The 21448-nt window shown below is 35.1% G+C and overlaps 2 protein-coding genes across 2 annotated transcripts in view; one reads left to right on the top strand and one right to left on the bottom strand.

Annotated features, from left to right (window-relative positions):
• The window catches only part of LOC114356615 (cadherin-23), a 70262-nt gene extending 68283 nt beyond the window's left edge, over positions 1 to 1979 (top strand). Inside the window, exon 33 of the mRNA XM_028309870.1 lies at positions 1549 to 1979. Within this exon, the coding sequence (XP_028165671.1) occupies positions 1549 to 1898 (350 nt within the window). The 3' untranslated portion in view covers positions 1899 to 1979. The remainder of the gene's footprint in view (positions 1 to 1548) is intronic.
• A 2168-nt stretch (positions 1980 to 4147) lies between these two features.
• Positions 4148 to 19865, bottom strand: eff (ubiquitin-conjugating enzyme E2 eff). The gene is made up of 5 exons (XM_028309881.1): positions 19556 to 19865; positions 18995 to 19058; positions 18527 to 18558; positions 17312 to 17495; positions 4148 to 5316 (listed from the first exon to the last, which is right to left on the bottom strand). Exons 1-5 carry the CDS (start codon positions 19577 to 19579, stop codon positions 5177 to 5179), a joined length of 444 nt encoding a protein of 147 aa, XP_028165682.1. The 5' UTR covers positions 19580 to 19865; the 3' UTR covers positions 4148 to 5176.
• Positions 19866 to 21448: the final 1583 nt, after the last annotated feature.

The following is a 21448-nucleotide window of genomic DNA, read 5'->3' as shown; positions in this document are numbered from 1 at the left end:
AAATACTGTGCAGTATTTTAACTGCCTGAATAATAATAGAAACACAAAATATATTGCATGCTTAGTCATGTATTGCCTCCGCCATATTCCGCAGTTTGGCACTTCACGTAACACATTATTTTACCGAAGTTAGCCAGCCTTATGGCATCGGCGCAGTACCGATCACTGACGTATGTCAACAAAACGGTGCTCGACTCTTGAGACAAGCTAAATTACACCATATTGTTGACGACATTAAGCATAATTTTTTTTAAATACCTTCGCGAAGAAAACCTGTTAAAGCTTGAAGCTATAGGGCTGACTTCGGTAAAATGATGTGACGTGAGGTGCCAAACTGCGGAAAATGGCGGAGGAAATACATGATTTAGCATGAATTATCATGAATAATATTAACTACTTATTTACCTCTCAGTGTCTTGAGGCAGCTTAAAAAAGTAGGTACATTCTGTGTTTTTATTATTATTTAGGCAGTTAAATACTGCACAGTATTTAGTACACCATTTTCTTTATTTTCTTCCATCATACACAAGAATACGCGTGCGTGAGTCAATGTTCGCTCGTATGTGAGGCCTTGTCGAATAGTATCCTGTAGGTGGGCCATCGTACGTGTTTTGTTTTCGATGTAAACTCGCGGAGATGAACAGGCCTGGTAGTACTTATTATTATTCTGTGATACTAACCACTGACCTCATTAGAGGTCACAACACTGGACAGGCTGTGTCATTACTGGCGCTGCTGACGTGTCTCTCCCAGCGCGCCACCTCAAGGCCGCCACCGCCACCGCCTACTATAACTTATTCCGATTATCCACCCTAAAGGCGTTTTAGGATGGATATCGGAATGCTGTACCCGCATGATCAGAAATGAGGAGATCCGCAGTAGAACTAAAGTGACTGACATAGCCCACAGAATCACTAAAATCAAGTGACAGTGGGCGGGGCACGTAGCTCGCAGAGCTGATGGCCGCTGGGGCAGAAAAGTTCTCGAGTGGCGACCACGAGCCGGAAGACGTAGTGTGCCGGCTTCCCACTAGGTGGACGGACGATCTGGTGACGGTCGCAGAGGGTGCCTGGATGCGGGCGGCACAGGACCAGTCTTAGTGGAAATCCTTGGGGGAGGCCTTTGTCCAGCAGTGGACGTCATTCGACAGAAACGAACGAACCCGCATAAGTTATCAGAGGCCCTAAAACTTCCAATCCAAGTTGGATATCTATTCTTAGCAAGGTTCCAATCGGAATTCACTACTCCATTATGTATTTCGTATTTCCATCAGCGTAAAGGTCACGATAATGAATGGTCATCATAAAAAATGCCCTCAATACTTTTAATTACCTAATTAATTTTACAAAGTCAATGCAAATCCTAAAACCATTCATCATTCTATTCGTGATCGCACCGAGTTCTAATTACAGACTACAGAACATCTAACCATATCTACATTTTCATTGCTAAATTTTCCCTATATACTANTTTCCCTACAACTACATAAAATACCAATATGATTAATCGGTAATCGTTTTTACTTATAATAATAATTCTTTTTCGCAGCTACCCCCACCGCTGGAGAATCCGACATGACCATACGCAGCTCTGGCGGACGAGTGCCAAACACGAATAAACATAGCACCAAAGGCTCCAACCCTATCTGGCTCCACGCGTACGAAAACGACTGGTACAAATCCGACGACCAGCTCAGCCACTCGGAAAGAGACTCGCTTGACGAAAACGCCGTCGATCAAGACCTGTCCAACGAGAAACCATACTTCATCACAACCGGAGCCTTTCCCTCCATAGACTCCAACCAAACTGAACCGCAGACTAACCAAGCCAAATACGACTTTTACCAGCAACTAGAACAAATGAAGAACGCTAAAAACATGGAAACGACTGAACTATAAAATAGATGTAATTTATTAGCTTTGTAACGTGCCTTTGTAAATTATGTACCTCTGTAAGTTTCAATTACAAAGAGAAAATTATTTGTATATTTTTATTTATGTAGGTAACAAAAAAACGACTTGACCTATGAGACTTATTTTGAAAGCAATAGAATTTTAACTATTAATTCTAAATTAGCATACGTATGACGTGTATGCAAACAAAATGCATATTTTCTTTAGGCGTTCGTATAAGTTGTTTGGAACGATTCGTATAATTAGAATTTTAATCGTTCAAAATATGTCTCTTGGTGATTTGTAGTACTCGCTGTGTGGTCTGGATCAGTGCCAAATTGAGAAAATGATGAATGAAGTTAATGAGACACGAGTCCAGCACTCGAAAGCTCAAATAGTGCCAAAAAAGCGTGACGCAGCAAATCGCCAATAGGACAGTTCTGGGTTCGATGCCCGGTTAGAGAGATATTGCTCCATTAAGAGTAGGCGCACACTGTTGATTTTTCGTCCCGATAGTTTAGTCGGGCAGTTGATCAGTATGGGCATGTATGGGAGTGCGCACACTACGCCGAATCGATTTGGCCGATTCTTCATACAATTTAAAATCGGGCTAAACTATCGGCCAACTAAAAATCAACGGTGTGCGCTGTGCGCCTACTCTAACAACGCCCCTCAAATGGGCTAAAATATATTGGGAACTCGACATACAGATCTAGATGGCGCTAGTGTGTACCTTAATTAATTCGACGACGCGATAAAAATCAATAATGTTCTGCCTCAGTGGTGCTCGTTCTATTGATAAAAGGGAATCTACTTACGCTAAATGAATACAGTATTTATTTACCTCCCTACGAACACACTTACCTTTAATTACCAGAAAATTAATGCACACTATTACAATAATATTCTAAGTAACTCAAACTAGTACAAAATACCTACTTAATCCTACCCTGCGAACAAGTTCTAACTAGACTGTTTAAAATCTAGAAAACCACTAATATGTAGATGGCAGCGACGCATAGTCACTAATCCGAATAAGAATGAAAATGCATAAATTTATTAAGGGTTGATTTTCAGTTTCAATAATAAAGTAAATGACAAATAGGCATGTTGGTACTTACCCTTTCAGTAGCATGTCTTACGTCCCTGTATTAGCAGTAGTTCGGTTGTTAGTCCGGTTGACGCAACTACTGAAACTTTTCAGTTGCGAACCTTGATGAAAACTACAAACCTAATTTCAGCTGGAGCAGAGAAGTTCATACATTTATAACGCCGGCCTCTACTATGTCGATTGCACTGAATATTTTAGTGCCGCGGGCAACAATAAGTACGTCTGTCCATCAGTGTGTATCGAAGCAGAACCGATGCCAGTTNAGTAGATTACAGTCGGTAAAAAGAGCGATTTATTATAGCCAGCTGTCCCCGCGCTAACCTTGACTTTCTATTTTCGGTTTTTGAGGGCTGAATTTATTTCATTAAGCCCACTCAACATTTTTATTACAAGTCACCTTAGCGAAATTGAAGATTTGTTTTTATCTTATGATATGACGTAATAAAGAGAGCATGTAAGAAACATGAATTATATCACGAATCACTATAAAACATCCGACAGCACTCCATACTGTAATGCAATTAGGTATGTAAAGATAACTGAATTTTTTATATCTAAAAGTCGGAGTTCACGTGAGTCAAGTAATCTAAGTAGGTACAACAGCACTTAGTAAACGAGTGTGAAAAAAAATATCAGTGAAAGTTATGATGGGTTCACTACAAATGGCATTTCCATTTCACATATTTCTAAACAAGAAAAGCTAGTGGCTAATTTAAAAATTGTTTTATTATTTATCACGTATTACATAAATGTCGATTCAAAACATATCTAATAGGTCATTAGCTATGTGACGGCCTCATTACAGCTCAGAAAAACAGAGAAAAATATCTAAATCAATAGATAGCGCATCTCGAATTAATCTTGTGGAATGATAGTTTGCTTACAGATACAAACAAAATGCAAGACACCTAAAAACACGAATAATTATCAGCTATCGACATAACTGCTTCTTTACAATTCAGATATAGCCTACTTGGTGAACTGTCGTGAGCGGTGTAGACGAATGCGTAAAGTACGGAAATATCTCCATAAAACAATAGCTAAAGTTTGGCAGAAGAGGCGTTGCGTCGGCGGCGCCTACTTTCACCGCAGCACGAGCGGCAGCCTACAATCCCAGGAAGTCGCCTAAATAAAGCTCGGTTTGTTATTTACATACACAATAATTTATTGTTTCTTACAATTTAGTGAAGCTAAAATACAAGTTGTTGATTGATTACAATTTGAATAAGCTTTAAATTTGAAATATCTCCCAGAGTTACCAAGTGACAAGCTTCTCCGTACACGCGAGGACAGGGTGGCTAGCAGGACAGGACGTTCGTGAAAATCACAACGCAGATATCCTTACAACCACAATATATATTAGATAAAATTATAATATAAAGATCGCCATATTGAAAAAAATCTAGATTAATCGTAACTTATCATCTTATGAGATACACTGTAATTTATACTGAATGTTGTAACTATTGGAGCGTTTTCCATCATTATAAAATATTGTGGATGAAAGAAAACTGACCGTATCAATTAATGTCAGTCTGCTTAGTAGCACGCTACATTAACTAACTTAAAAAAGTTGTTTTTCTAGTAAAAAAAATTAACACTCACTCGACTCCCGTCAACGAGCTCATTTTGTAATACCACTTACTTACATTACCCAAAATGTTCTTAACACTTATGAGCTTTACTTACATTTCATCGACAAAATTCCTAAGTGACCGGACAAGTGGTAAGCAAGGAACGCTCCATTTCCTAAACATATGGCTATTGTACAGTTTCACAATGCAATTTAGATCTAGTTAAAGTACAAATTCTTTAGGAAATACATAAATTCAAATGTAAATTTAACTAACCCTCAACTAAATGAGTTGTATGACATCTACTGACACATCAATGTTAACAGAAAGTAATTTTGCTCTTATAGAAAATGTTCTTATTAGATAAAACAGAAACTATATTTGCACATGTGTACCGTGTTTACTTAGATGCAATAATTCCAGTTTAAAATTATAGGAAATGACTTGAAGTTAGATTGATTCTAAGGTGACATTGAATATTTATACAATTATCGGTAAATTTGGGTCATGGGGGGAATTCAAAAAACAGGGAGCAGGAACGGGGAGGGGTTAGAGCCCGGGCTGTGGCGATGTGTATGTTGCTGTCCACCATTGACTCATCACATGGCATACTTCCTTGTCCACTCGCGGGCTAGTTCATTGTACTTTTCTCTGTCCGTTTTGTAGATCCTAGCGATTTCTGGCACCAATGGGTCATCTGGGTTTGGATCGCATAGCAGTGAGCAGATTGAGAGCAACACTGTAAATANGAAACCCATCTCTACGTACCTAGCCTAAATCCTAAAGCCTATTTATTGCTAAAAAAACATTATCTAAGAAGAGAAGTACGTAAGTACTAGTTTTTGCCCGCGGCTTCACCCGCGTGAAATTTAGTTTGTCATAAATTATAGCCTATATGCATAGAGGAATTAACGACTAATTCCTCTACTATGCCTATATGTTATTCTGTTCTGGGTTATAAACAATAATACTGTAAAGTTTCATCAAAATCTGTTCTGTAGTTTTTGCGTGAAAGAGTAACAAACATCCAGACATCCACCAAACTTTCGCATTGTCAATATTAGTAGGAAAATTAGCTTACAAAAAATTAATTAAAGTATTTAAAAAAATGTTTAATTCCAAGACACGACACTCTACACTATTAGGAAACTAATTGTTGTCGTTGGTTTGGTTTTGGTTCCGTCGCATAACTTCCTGGCGGGAAAGTTAAGAGTGATTTTTCAGCTGTTGTGTTTCATTTTGTAAAATTTGTATATCCAACTATTACGGTCAATCTGGGTAACTATTGCCATCAGTATAACATTGGCTATCAGTGCCCCGATTACGCTAATTTTTAACGTCTCCAATACAGAGCCCCGATTACGGTAATTTTTAACGTCAACAATCCAGACACGCTTCTCGATTCTGCGATACGATTGGTCGTTCAACAGCGTACGTCAGTTGTTTTGACCAATCGTATCGCAGAATCAGAAACGCGTCTGGATTGTAGACGTTATAAAAGTTACCGTAATCGGGGCTCAGACGTGCTTCTTAGATTTCTTCGATTCTGCGATACGGATTTGTCAAAATAGCTGACGTCCGGGCACGTTGAAGATGATAATTTTTAGCGTAATCGGGGCCCAGATTAGAAGTGTTCTCTTTCTTCACCTTGATTTTAGTTATTTCAACTAAGTATGATAAGCTTTAATGAAAATTCAAAGCGCTACATCATAACTGAAATAAACTAAGGCCTAAGGAAATCTACCTAATTCAATATCATTTAACATTATTTCATGCATGCAGTCATATATTTTCATTTATTTTACAAAAAAAAAATTTGGCTGTATGCATGAAATCCGAAGCCGTAAACTTGCATTAAAAAAAAACATGACATTCATTAATGACGTTGACGTTTTGTTTTGTTGAAAAAAAAAAACAGTTTTGCTTTTTCTGTCAATGAGGTACTACGTCAGTGGTGGTTTTTGTGGGTGTCGAATATTCGAAAAGTAAATGGTGCTGTGATTTTCAATTGTTATTATTAACTTTAATTTATAAAATAATGTGAAATGCTCTGATGAGAAGCTGTAATATAACGAAAAGATGTATTAAAGTTTAAATTAATTGTGGTTAAAACAGAATTAATAGTTCCAAAAATTTTAAAATGAGTCTAACTATGACCAAAAAAGTTAGTGAATGCCAAGCGGAGACTGTACAGTTTATGCCTATAGAAAAAGTAAGTAATTATCCTTTGTTATAAGTTACCTAGTGTACTGCATAAAGAAATACATTATGTTGCAGTATTTTACCAGTATGACACTAATTCCATGTAGCCTACATGGTACATGATGTAGGTCAGCTGTAAGAAGAGATTGTTGTTCTGGTTGTTCACTATCACTCCTCAGCTTTAAATCTTATAAATATTGAGTAGGTAATATGGGGCCTAGCCCATCTTTTTATGAAGATGGGTTTTTCCATAACTGCCAGGTGATTGCAGTCAGAAGAGACCTTGTCATTGCCTAAAAGATTTTATTTAAATTACTGTACAAAATTAAATGTGTAGGTATATTAAGCTTTAGCATTTGCTAAAATAATGTTTTGAAGAGCTGGTAGAACCATAAAATAATGAGATTTGTAGAAAAAAAAGTTCTGTCTTTTTTGTGTTTTATTTAACTTGATAACTTACATTCATTAACTTTTTACTTTCTTTCTTCTTAAACCATAATAGAAAACCATGCTAAACAGTAAAAAAAAGCATATTTTAGTCAAGTAAAATAAAGTAATCTTTTATGGACCTGTATAATTAATAATGTATCAATTACCCAAATATTTTATGTTCTTTTGAAACAAACAACAAATAAATGCTAAACCAAACTATTTTTCCCACAGGTAGAAGATGAATGCAGTCCAGAACAGTTTTGTGCAGGCAGCACACTCCTCCGACGGGGTAAAAAACTGGAAGACAACAATAACTTGACAAAAGAGGACCTGGAGTACCTCAACTATAGACAGCTTCTCAAGTACGAGCAAGCTCCGTATTACCTGCAACACAATCCCTTCATCCGGGATGGATATAGAAAATTGTTACCTACAAAACTATGCTGGGAAAGGTAAGTTCACTATTTTGATGTCTTTCTGGATTTCAAGCTGTAGATCTTGGCATTCCAGGAGTTGTGGTGGAATGATTGGTGGAAATAATTGTAATGTATAGAGCTGATGCAACAAAACTTGCTAAAATATTATTACGGGTTCAAGGGTTGATAGCCTGTGTTAAATATACAGAGTGAAATCTTTGAATGCAGTTCTATTTCTTTTCAAAAATAAAGGAATGTTTTCTTGAGTAAAATTTTCTATCTATAATATTAAGAGTACTTTCCCTCCAGGAGGCATTACAAAATTCCACAATGTAGAGTATTATTCTTATTGAATTATTAAACCAACAAAAAAACATTTTTAGAGTTGGTGAAGCTTTCTTTAATGATTTTAGTGATTAAGCAAAACAAATGAAGAATTGCAATTGTCAAACAAAATAGAAATGTTAAAGTTTTTCTGTGCATTTACAATTTTATTATGCATACAGGTTGATGTTATTCTGACAATTACTTTAGTACAGCCTTACTTGCATTTACAATGAATGATGTCACAAATATAAGTTTTTTTTAAAATAATGTTGTTACATAAATAGCTGTAATTATGTAAAGACTTCCAACTCTATTGTTAGAGCCTTGGCTAAGTCACAAATTACTGTTATTAATAATATTATTTACCAAGCTATGTGATTACGTACATATTACGCACGTAATATTCTAATTGGCCTGCGATTATGCCGTTTTTGTTTACATAGGTATTTAGCAAGCTTTCAAGTCTATTGTTACCATTGTAAGGTAATTAGTAATAGCAGTTGAATTTGAAATTTCTAAATAGATTCAAGCATTTGATTGAATAGGTAGAGCAGATTATCCTGAATCTACTGATTCATAGATTTATACATGATGTAGGTACATTAATATTGTACAGAATAAACAGCTAAAGCCCGGTCTGTGAGCACGTAGAATTTTGTCCAATGACCCCAAGCTACCCATCCTTATCGCTCGCGCGTAATTATATTGCTGTCGTGCTCGCACACTCACTGCGGGCGCCCGTCGCACAGTCGCGCATTGGACAAAATTCTACGTGCTCACAGACCAGACTATACCTGCTTAAAAACAGCTACAGTTTTCTCGTTCAAGATACCTAGAAGCCGGTTTATTTCGGCGCCCCTTTTTTGGTCGTAATTTCCACATCCTCATCTTAGTTCTAGATTACTAATGTATTATTTTGCCCGTTTTCACCATCAATGGCATCAATCCCTAATTTTTAAGTGACCCCTATGGTGATAACAGGACTTTTGTTTTCATGGGGGTCACATAAAAATTAGGGATTGATAGTGAAAACGGGCTTAAGTGCTCTGAATTTAGGCTCCCCATTACGCGCGTAGAATGCCTGATCTTCTCGCTCTATCCTCGGTCAACTCTGGGCCTTAATTATACTAAGTTCTTTTCTAAGCTCATGCGAACGATATTTGCTTGAGCAAGACGTTGACTAGGTATTGCTGCATCTAGTAATTGGATCGTAGATCTATCTATCCTTGATGTGTCTCTATCGTCAAATGCACTTTGGTAAAGATAGATGGTTCTCGATCGTAACGCTATAAATTCAATTCTAGTGGAAAAAAACGATCGCGAAACCTCTATGATACTTATAGTGAACTTCATTAGTACCTTCGAGCATACTGAAATGGCGTATTTGGAGTGTAACGGAATAATTATGTTACAGTATATCACCGTGTAACACCGATACTTACACATTGGCGTTGTGTGTAACACACGCGTGAATTAGTGTGCGTATACAGATTTCCTAATATCTCACTTTCTAGAACATGATAAGTAATTAAAGTTCTTGGTGCCTTTATGTAAGGAAATGACAACATCATTGGAATGAGAACACCCTGTGTTTGCGTAGTGGTTTTCCTTTACGGGTTGTATAAAAATACGAATACTAGAACAAATTTATACCTACTTACGTCCAATGCAGCTGCAGCTTGCTTGCAGTCGTAACAGTTTCGCTGAAGATCAATAACACAGCATTATGTTCAGCAATGCACCTCTACGCATGAAATGATTAATGATTTTATTAGATGTCCTTTTGTTTTGTGATTAGTACAAGTATAAACCCAACGTACACATTAACCATTGTGTACTTTCTTTCTTACAAGTGGAGTGGTTCTATATTCTAAGAAAATACATGCATAATGGACATAATGAATGATTGAAATGAATGTGGGAGGACTCCCATTCTTATTATTTTATGATGCTCTACATTTTTGGAGAAGATTACAATATAGAATGAGAAGTTAGTAGGTAGTTAAAAAGAAAATGCCCAAAAAGCCTAAACTAACAACAGTCACAGAAACCGTTGTAAACCAATAACCACAAAGGCATAGCAAAAACACTCGCCCGTATTCACAAACGATGCTTGCTTAAGTGAAGTAGCAAATCGAACGCACAGCGTTGAATAGAGCTATGTGTTTGGTTCGTGTGTCACCATGTGCGTCCACGCGCACAGTGAGACCTCAAAGTAATAAATAAATAGTTTATTCATTAAATAAGAGAAGATAAGATCATAAAAGCGTTATGAGAACTTAATTATTATACAAAATTTTACATTAGTTCATAGGTAGTCTGTTTTAGCCTGAGCTAGGCTTTAATGTTTGTGATTTTTGTGAATACGGGCGTACTCAATTTTGTGAGTGCCAGCATTGCCTCATGACTTAGGTACTAATTAATACATTTCTTGCAGCATATTCTGGTGGACCAACGAGACGATGAACATATGGACGCACATATTCGGCTTCTTCTTGCTGCTGTTCCTCACCATCAACGATCTCGTCATCATCAACATCCACGCCACGGTCACAGACAAGATTGTAGCTGGGATACTCTTTTCTTGTTTTCTGGTAAGAAGACTTTCTGATATTCTAGTATGGTATGCTTTGAAAATAGAAATATGTACCTCCTACTTCCATACAATAACCCCCTTATTAATAAAAAGTTACACCTATGTAGGATCAACCTTGGATTAAAATGGCATTTCTATACTAAATGACAATTTAAGCCAGAGTTCAACAAGGGTGTAACTTTTATTAATAAGGCCCTTAGGTTTTACTTTCTAGGATTTTACGATCTTGTGTAGGCCTAGAATGTTGTCGAGGCATTTTATCGATTTTGCACTATAAATTGCCAATACATAGTTAGGTAGGTTGTTTAACATCGTCTACGCGTATAAGATTTTATCATGGCTCACATCCTTAGCCCAGCTGGAGTTAAATATGGACCACTCTAAATGCTTAGTCTCAGTTTATTGCCTAAAAATACAATTCATTTTACATAAGGGCTAAGAACAATAGGTTTCTACACCACATAATCTTTATTCCAGGACAAGCTTCATAGTTCACAAGAGAATCGCGCGAGATAAACCATACATAGGTGCTATTTATTTTGCCTCAAACTTATCACAAATTCTAACAGTGTTAGAAGACGGATTCTATAGCCATATACCATATTTAGCCGTCACTGTAGCGCAACAAAGTGACGTGTCTGTTATGAAATGAGCGGGACCACCATTGGTCCACACTTCGAAAGTCTGCGCTCGGATGACCGACCTGCTTTCCTCAGTGAAAGTATAATTTAAAACAATTTTAATGACCATCGATGCTGATTGTTGCCACCTAGAAATGTGCCATTTTGCATATATCTAAGTATAGCAAATATACAGGTACCTACATGCCCTTTAACCTACAGTAATTGTGCCATAGTTATAATCTGCTTGCACTTCTAGCTCTATACAATGTAACATAAATGATGCACATCATTTTAGAAGTGCTGTAGAATTATTTTGTCTCTATCCTATCTGAAAGTTCTTTACTTTTTTGTATTTTTGTTGACTTAAAGTATTCTAACAAGAATACGAGAGATGCTTGTTTTACTAAGCAGCATGGATTAATTATAATTATTATTTATTATCTCTAGGTAAGCAGTTAGCTGTAGAACACTGAAACTGGTTCTAGAACTTAACTTTAACTTTGACAGAGTTTTAGTCTTAAACCTTTACTATTAAGATCGTCTTTAAGGTTTGTATTTACAACTTGCGTCCTTGACTTCCACTCTGTTTGCATGTTATGTCATTTTCGTAACCGGATTACTTAATTTGTTTGAAGAAGGTATGAAATAAATTCCTAGATGCGTAATAATGCGCTTGACCTACTAATGATTACAACAATAATGTAATAGGGATGTTTCCTGGGTCAAAAAGCAAGAGTTTTAATTAGTCAGTTAACTTATCAAAAAATATTCTACACGTTTTTTTCACTTTTTAAAACTAATGAAAATTTAAAGAGATAAAGCGCGCCAAAGTTCATAACGGTTCACGGGCCTCTGCCCGTGACGTCAATGAGTGCATAAAAGTGCCGCACTTTGTGACGTCGCGCGGAAACTAGCCTATTGGGATATTATATTAAGAATGGACACAGTGAAGTTATTTTTAACTTTGCTTAGTTTGGAACTGGATGGCGCAGTGTAGAACAAAGATAGAAAGTTGTTATTTGTAAAGTACAAAAACTTTTCTTTTAATAGTTGTTCTACAGTTAGGTCTACCAAAGTTTCGGTAGCTAACGTGAAGTCGACAACACATCTGACTTTACATTTTAGATTTTTAGTTGCAAAATAGCATCGATGCGCGTCGCAATAAGCGTTTATTACGCAATTTTTTATCGATTTTATGTGATAAGCCCATACTTGTCGTCTAAAATCATCGATATGATTTTATCACGGCGCGCATCCTAGCCCGGCAGGTGAGATATAGGCGGCTTCCTCGTTGTGGATAAAAAAAATACACCTGCATAATAAGTTGCCAGTGCTAAGCTTAACATTCGCTTTCGTTGTTAGAAATGTCAAGTCCTTGCTTTCACTGCTATTGAACTTCATTCAACGTACGAGACATAATATAATTTCTAAGAACATTTTACACACAATTTTAGACTTTGATTTATGCTAGATGAAATTCATTTTAAAATACTACTTTAGTATGTAATATTCAGCATGGTTAAATTATAAAAAATTCATAAAATTCTAAGGTTATAAAAAATTCATAGGTTTCTAATGTTTCTATTCTACAGGATGATTTTTTAAAGTTAGTGCGGCTGACCAAAGAAAGAAATGAAAGTTGTTTTGAGCACTGTTTATGCGAAAAGACAATATCTTTGCATACTACCTTTTACCAGCGGGATCGCCTGAATTTTGGTCTGTCATAGAAAGATCAAAAATCTTTACCTAAAGCTTGGTAAATAATGAGTTTTATGGCTAACGTGAGATTAAATTCCTATAAAAACTTTTATCTTCATTTCATGTTTTAGTTTACCTAAGGTACGACACACGAAACTGTAGGTTACTAGGTACGGTACCTACCTAGTAGCTCAACTCCTTCTCCAAGATCCAAGATGGTTCAGAAGTTTAGGCGTGAAAAGGTATAGAAAGATAAGTGAGTTCTCTTCGCATGTCTAACATTTAACTCAGCCACAAGTCGTCCATTGCCTCCTAGAATGATGGCTTGGAATGGGCAGATGGTTTCAGCCAAATGATGTCCACTGGTTATAATATTAGTGGATGTATAATAAATACATTTTGTTGTTTCAGATCTGCATGGCTCTATCGGCTCTCTACCACACGTTTTCGTGTCGTTCCGAGAACGATTACAATACGTTCCTAATGTACGATCTCTTCGGGATCGCGCTGTCGCTTCTCGCGATATACACCTCGGGGGTCTACTACGCATTCTGGTGTCATTCTGTAAGTACAGTCACATGTCTACAGTATAGATGGTTTATGCCGTCGTAATAAGGTTTAAGTTTCAATGAAAATAAGGTAATGAAAACGGTATTGCGCTTGCGCATAGAAACTGCCCGCGACTTTTCCCGCGTGAGCTTTGTTACGTCACAGAAAGACTTCAACGCGCGCTGGAACTCGCATGTTTACAAAACCTATACATAATAAACATTATAAGTAAACATCCTATCGCCCGTATTCACAAACATAACTATGGGGGCTCAAAGTGCGCGTGGACGCACAGGGTGACACGTGAACCAATCATAGAGCTCTATTTAGCGCTGTGCGTTCGATTTGCTGCTTCTCTTAAGCAAGCATCGTTTGTGAATATGGGTGTAAGTAGCACCTATTACAGTGATATGATATTACACTGATCGCTCCGAAAAACGAAGCCCTTCTCGGAGCGAAGTAACTGTTACTATACTAATTCCATACAAAAAACGCTGGAGCGAAGGCTTTTCGAAATTACAACTGTCACGATTTCCCACTTGTCTAGGGAGGCTGTCATTATGTAAGTATTGCGCTTGCGATAGATAATCTTCGCGGTATGTGGCCACGTTGAGTATGGAACGGTTAGTTTCTCTGCAATCGCGATACTCTCTGAATTTATAATTCTGCTTAAGAATTTGCTCAGAAACTTGGTTATACGGAAAGGGTAATAAATGAGGTCGTTTACAACTGCAATTAGATCATGCATAAATATGTAAAACTACCGGATAATCCATTAGTATTTGATAATACATTTAATGTCAATAGAATTAAATGTTAAATGCCATTTTATTGCGTCTCTACATATTTCAAAGTCAACTAGGTACAAAAATCGCTAAGGTACCGTCTCAAAACAAATGCGCTCACAAACTTCCATCGAATTTTGTAATGGAAAAGAAAAGAACCTAACTGCAGTCATACCTATATCTGTGATAAACCTACCATTATAAACTCTACATTGTCATTATCTCAAATAAATGTAAAAATAGTTACTGGAGTAATAAAATTAAATGGTCATCAGTATGTCATCTTCAAGAGCACGTTACGGCATTAGCACGTAATGTCGTCCGAAATGTCAAAGGGCCACATTAGGCCACACTTAATTAAGTAGTAGTGGCACGCTGAGTATGATGAATAGATTCACATGGGTGGTCTATATGGAGGTAGATTAATTTATGGCATGTATTTAAATGATCTTTTTAAATTAGCAAAAACGGCAAATAAAAAAATCTAAATGGTCATCTATTTTAATGATTGATCCTCTTTCTTTGAGACATAAAATAAATGAAATCGATCGATATTTTAACCTATTTTGAACTACGCAAAAAAAATTTGAGATGTAAAAATTATATCTGATCGTTACTTGTNTGTAAATAAAGGAAATTATATTTAACCTTTAACTATGGACGTGAAAAAATAATCACACTCCCATGGACGTCGGGTCTCACAGACCCCTATCTAAAATTTTTCTTATTTTCATATCTGAATTAATTTGAATTTATTAAAGAGTTGATATATATCTAATAACTATTGATAAAGGATTTAGTGGAAAATGTAATCAAATTTTAACCATCATTTAATAAACTTTTTTGCAAATTTAAAAAACTCAGACAATTTTCAGTGTTAATTGACTTGCCATCACATATAGGCTCCTTGATTACAGTCGATTATTAATAAATTAAAGTAATATTTTTTTCCTTGCTAATTAATAACCATGTAACATAAAAACATGAACAAAATTTCTGAAGGATATGAATTAAAAATTTTGACAAGGGTTAAAGTTACTAAAATTATACACAGTGGCCTAGAACACTAAAAACAAATTATCTCTACAGGCATGTGTTATCTTTCTTTGAGAGCTTTGATAGACAAAATGTACACCATTCAGAATCGGAATCTGCAGCAATGGTGAATTCTAAGACAACTAAACTCAAAAGAAGAATTGTCTACATAATACCTTACTCCTGAAATGTTCTTTAGATAGTTGGGCTAATAATATAGCTGATGTACTCAGATACTTTCTGCCATTAAGTATTCTTAAACTAGAGCAATTTACTTAATATTATAAAAATATAATATAAAAAAAAAATAGTTGACAAGTCACATCCATACAAGTATGTTTGTATGGGGTCATTCCATCGTTTCGGGTGTTACATTCGTACACACATATTCAACAATTTCATGTATTTTGAAATAGTATTTTAATAATGTTAGTGCTTTAATCTGTCCGTTTTTAGTTGTTTTATCTAAATAATAAAGTTTGTACAGCTTAAAATGTAGGATAACGAAAATATGAGTCGAAAAGTGTGCGTTTCGGGCGTTACGAGATTTTGCCTCTATGTTCTGACTGTTGCTGCATTTACTCGAAATTTAGCGAATTTTCTTAAGGAATCATACCTAAAACTTACAGGACTTCTAAAGTATGAAATTTACAAACCACGTAACAAACAATCACTGTTACATAAAACGTTTTACAATTTTTTTATAAATTTTTTCTTTGTTTCGGGTGTTACAATGGTTCTGTTTCGGGTGTTACGAGTACGAAAATTCAACGCGTTTTATCGATAAAATCGGTGTTTTATTAGTCTTTAGGTATTACAAAATAAGGAGTACAACAAATAAACTCAAATAGAGCGAATTCTGGTTTGAAATTACGAAGCAGCTTTTCTAAAATAATATACAAAGTTCAAGTTTAATTTTTCCTCAGCATATAGCTTTTTCTATTGTTTTTGGCTTGAAATAGCATTACTTTAATTTCTAATTACGATATTTATTGGAAATGTCGAACATCCAGACTTTTTAACAATACCTTAATTTTAGTGTTAAGTTGAAATTTCGAAAAAGTTTAAAATGGAGAAATATGACTCCTTTTCCGATGCCAGCGCTAGTGGGAGGTCGAAGGACCCTCACAGTAAATACTTTTTGACTTTTCCAAGCAATACACAACATTATCGACATGTAAATAAAAATGTAAATACCCGAAACGTTTCGGGTGTTACAGTTTTTAATCAAGAAAAAAACATACTACATTAGTATCATGCTCAGATATTAGTTAGTATTTGAAATGATCACTACCATGACCTTACTCTTACCAAATATTATTACCCTAATCCATGTGTAAGATACAATAATGAAACAAATACCCGTTTTTTTGTTTCGGGTGTTACATCGCCGAAGTAACAAGAAAACACACTTAAAACTTGATGATTATCAATTTTTTTTGGGATTATGACGCTATCTACCAATACTATGATAAGTGCCCTTAAATCATATAGTGGCAAAACGGTTCACAGATTGATAGTTTTTTTTTAATCATATTACCAATAATTAGAGAGAAAATGATCATTCAGACAGTTGACTTTAGTATAGACTTTGAAGACTAATAACTTAAAAATTACTTGTTTCTTTCAGATTTTTTTTGTTGCACATTATAATTTGGAATGTTTACTTTTAAAATTCATCAAATTTAATGCGAAAAGAACATATTTAGGTTTTCACCCTCGGTAACATTTGTCATGGAATGACCCTATGGAAATTATAGTCATCGGGTCTCCCAGGCCCGGACAAAATTTTAGATGGTTATTACTCACGTAATAAGTGCCGGAAGACGCGATTTTATGCCTCCTCGGTCCAAACACAGCTAAAACTGAAGCTACTGAGATGGTCGAGAGCAGCACGTGGCGGGAAGGTGTTTAAACCGAGAAATCGGAAAGGGGGGTGGGCCTCTGAGACCCGACGTCCATAGTTAAAGGTTAAACAGTTGATAAAAAAATTATACTTGTATGAATTCAATTATAGGCAAATATATTTATTTAAAAATATTAGTAATCATGATTGATAAGACATAATTACCTTTGGATATGGTGAGTGCCGGAGACCACTGTGAGCGCAGAATGTCGAGGCAAATGGAACCATTACTGTTTATGTTGGGATGGTAAATACGTGTTGTGAATGCAACTTTTGGTGGTTTGAACGGGTAATCTGTTGGAAAATGTATGGTGAGGAAGAATACGCCTCCTTGATAGGGACTGTCAACCTGGAATAACAAACAACACAACATGTAAACTTGCATTTCGAAGACCTAAATTATAACGGAGGAAGTAATGTAGTGCATATATGTAAATAAAAATTTACAATGTTATCTCAGATAAGAGTAAAGTATTGATGTCATGACAATCAACAATCAGTTTATCTACACATTATTCCCAGCAGGTCAAATGATAAAAACTAAAATATTATTTCATCCTATTGCAATAAAAAAGTAAAGCCTATAACAATATGAATAATAAGGGTAATTACACTCAACAAGTAATAGATTGTAGCGGTATGCAACAAACTTGCTGATTTTAGAAAAAAAACTAGGTCATATCACTGACAAAACAATGCAAAGTAGGACACAATAGCGACACTGATGCATTATGATGCACTGATTGTTATGTTACATAAATAAGAATACAATTAGAACTTTATTTCTTATTGGATTGATGTTTTTGGTAAAGCAGTTTATGTAGGAAATATAAATGGTAACCTGCTTATAAGATCAGTAGCAAACAAAATTAGCAGACATGAAAATATTGTAATGTTTATCTGTATATCATGTTGGCTGCTAACCAAAATAATGAGAGCAATGACACCACATACATGTGTCTGAACTTCAAAGTTAATAATAATTCAAATTTTCAAATTTGAATTGTTTCTACGGTTAATTGAATTTAAAAGGACAAAATCAATAATTGGAATCAGATAATTACATTGATCTTCATGGCAAGTACTAATTTCCATAAAGCAATACTTAAGGAAATACAGCCTAGTAAAATACTAAATGTTGTTTCATAATTAGTGCAGTTATATTCAAACATTTTTACAGCAGCCTGAAATTTTATGCCTTGGGTGGTAACCTCTTTAAATCAATGTTTTTTTAATCCTCATTTCATACTGTCTGCTGGTGAGCAACTCACAAAAGCTTGTGATGCCTTACATTGAGTATAGCTGACTAAGACAGTGAAGTTTGCTTATTTTTAGAAGTAAAACCTGGAATGCAAGTGGAAAATAAATAAAATCACTTACTGGACCCATAATTGTGGCTTGCCAGTGGAAAACTGAAAATAAGGAGAAGATCACATTAGAACCTTTTACAGGGTCATTGACTCAAACATGTCATTGTCCTATTAGATACTAAACAAGGTGAATTTTCTTTGAAACATGCAGCAAAACAATGCATTCAAATTAAAAACTTGTTAATTTACTGAAATTAAATGCATAACTTGATTAATCAAGTTGTTACAATTTATATAATTATTAAACTAATAAGAACCGTGTTGTACTAATGGGTGTAGTCAATGAATCAAACTAGAAATTTGAAATCCATTAGTTTCATACAGTTAACAACACTGTTGATACCCTTACTTTTGGACTGATTACATCTGTAATATGCACAATTTCCATGATGTTTCCATTCGACGTCGTTTCTCAGTATTATTATTATACGACACAATGAGTCACAAAAAAGTAGTAGGTAGATCAATAGGTACTTACGATCTTCACCGTGTGGGCCTGCAGAACATTGTGCTGGGGGGTCTCTGCCGAGGTCTTGTAATTCCTAGACAATAAAACAAACCATCTGTAGGTATTCATACGACACAATACAGAGTTCGTCATGTCACATCATCACTTAGAAAATAAACTGGTGTTCATCGTCTGTCTCAAAACAAAGAACATGATGCGTGCGTTTGTCACAAAATTCGACCACGAGTTTCCAGCGAGGATACCATCACGTCACAGACATCCCACCATACAAGAAAACCTCAAAATTGGCACATAATTCCGACATTTTATGTACGCCGTGTGCACAAATTGTCACCTACATTATCCAGTAAAGCACCGTTATTCTCAACTTTTAGCTCGTATTATTCGATCGATTTCTTCTAATCTTTGGAGTAAAACCATCACGCACACGGAAATATCCAGAAGAAAATTCAATAATAGGTATTCACAATGACGAAACATTCACTATGAAGTCTTGACGCATATTTTATAGCACACTCATTTCAATACGTGAAATCCTTTCAAATAAACAAACGAGATATTAATACGTACCCTATTAATTCGTTTTAACGCCATTTGATTATTTTATGATGGAATAAATCGGCTTTCAACTAGACGAAACTGTGAGCCAAGGACCTTTGATTAGAGATTGCAAGATGGCTCCCCGTCTAAACGCAAAAGTACCACCCTAGTCGTTTTATGTAATATTAACTTCAATATCTAATTTACACAACTATAAACTTTAAATGCTTATGAAAAAAATAAGAATAACTTATAATATTATACAGTAAGAATTAAAATACGACGCAGTCTATACTAAAATTAGCACACTATCTGCGAACAGAGAACAACGAACAGGAAAATCGACCATTTATGAAGAGCGTTCAACAATGGTATACTTTTTATTTCTTGTCGTTGGTCATAGAGATATTTGTTAAAATAAGTATTTTAAACGTCTATAACATTTAGATAATTGAATTTAACGTATCATTCATTAAAAATCAATCATAAAGTTAATTTATAATGCTAAAAGAAGTCAATTTATATGAAAAAAATAAAGTTAATTATTTATACCCTATTTTGTTAATGGCAACATTATACAATCTCGGAAATGACGTCACATACGTATGAGGAAATGTATGAGGCGCTATTTTTGGATAAAGTAGGTACAATAGCTATTTTCACGCACATTTTTGCAATTTGAAACTTCCCCAGGTAATGTAGGTCAAGTAAATCATAGAAAAGATCTTTTACATAATGATAGAATTAACAAAATTCTGGAAACACATTAAAATAATGTAATAGTAGGAACAGTCTACAGAATGATCTGTGTACCTAAGTAATGAGGATTTTTATACTGGAATAATTATTATTTATGCATTATTCAATAAATAAACAAAAAGATACTAATTTTATCTAATATTAAAGCCATATTTATCTTAATGGTATGTGAAATATTAATATTTTTATGATAGTAGGATAGCTTAGAATAAATTCTTCTATGTAGAATAGAAGTACCTACCTCCATGGGATGGGCATGGGATAGACAGATCTAGAACGTGTAAAGCCACTCCAGCAGCACGTGTTTTGCCCATCACAAAAATATTATGTACCTACATTTTTTTGTAGACAATATTGTTGAATGTATTGATGTGTTTTTGTTGATTGTGTAGGGCAAAACACGCGCTGGGGCTAAAAGCCCCAGTATCTTCAATAAAAAAGTGTATCTAGAATACATTTTATTATAAACTAAGACACTAAAAATTAAAATATCAATTTACGAGTATGATCTTGGACAAGCTACTTTTTAAGCATTGTTCGCACTAGTCGAGTATTTTATTCAAGTGGCGAGTAAACGTGTCAGAAAATTAAAAATGTAGTTTAGTATAACCATAGTTAAGTAACTATTAGTCGAGTTAATTCATTTGTTCTCATGCTTCTCATAAAATACAACCACGTACTAATTAAAAGTCCTAAATCCTAAAGCCTATTGATTGCTAAAAAAACATTATCTAAGAAGAGAAGTATGTAAGTACTAGCTTTTGTCCGCGGCTTCACCCGCGTGAAATTTAGTTTGTCACAGATCGTCATAAATTATATCTTATAATATGTTATTCTGGGTTATAAACAATAATTATACTGTATAGTTTCATCAAAATCCGTTCAGTAGTTTTTCTGTGAAAGAGTAACAAACATCAAGACATCCAGACATCCAAACTTTCGCATTGTTAATATTAATAGGAAGATTAGCTTACAAAAAATTATAAAAAAAAATGTTTGATTCCACGACACGACACTACATAAAAAGGAAACTAGCTTAAATTGTTATCGTTGGTTTGGTTTTGGTTCCGTCGCATAACTTCCTGGCGGGAAACCTAAGAGTAATTTTTCAGCTGTTGTGTTTCATTTTGTGTATCCAACTATTACAGTCAGTCTGGGTAACTT

This window comes from Ostrinia furnacalis, unplaced genomic scaffold (assembly GCF_004193835.3).
Source record: "Ostrinia furnacalis isolate ACB-3 unplaced genomic scaffold, ASM419383v2 OfSCF2838, whole genome shotgun sequence".
Taxonomy (NCBI): Eukaryota; Metazoa; Arthropoda; class Insecta; order Lepidoptera; family Crambidae; genus Ostrinia; species Ostrinia furnacalis.
This window is presented reverse-complemented; position numbering and strand designations above follow the sequence as displayed.

Excerpts from the sequence above, each read along its gene's own strand:
- eff (XM_028309881.1), bottom strand. The coding sequence starts at position 19,579 with ATGGCGTTAAAACGAATTAATAGG. Across the intron at positions 18,559-18,994 it reads AGGCCCACACGGTGAAGATC|TTTTCCACTGGCAAGCCACA; the intron begins GTAAGTACCTAT and ends CCTTATTTTCAG. Across the intron at positions 17,496-18,526 it reads AAGCCACAATTATGGGTCCA|GTTGACAGTCCCTATCAAGG; the intron begins GTAAGTGATTTT and ends TTGTTATTCCAG.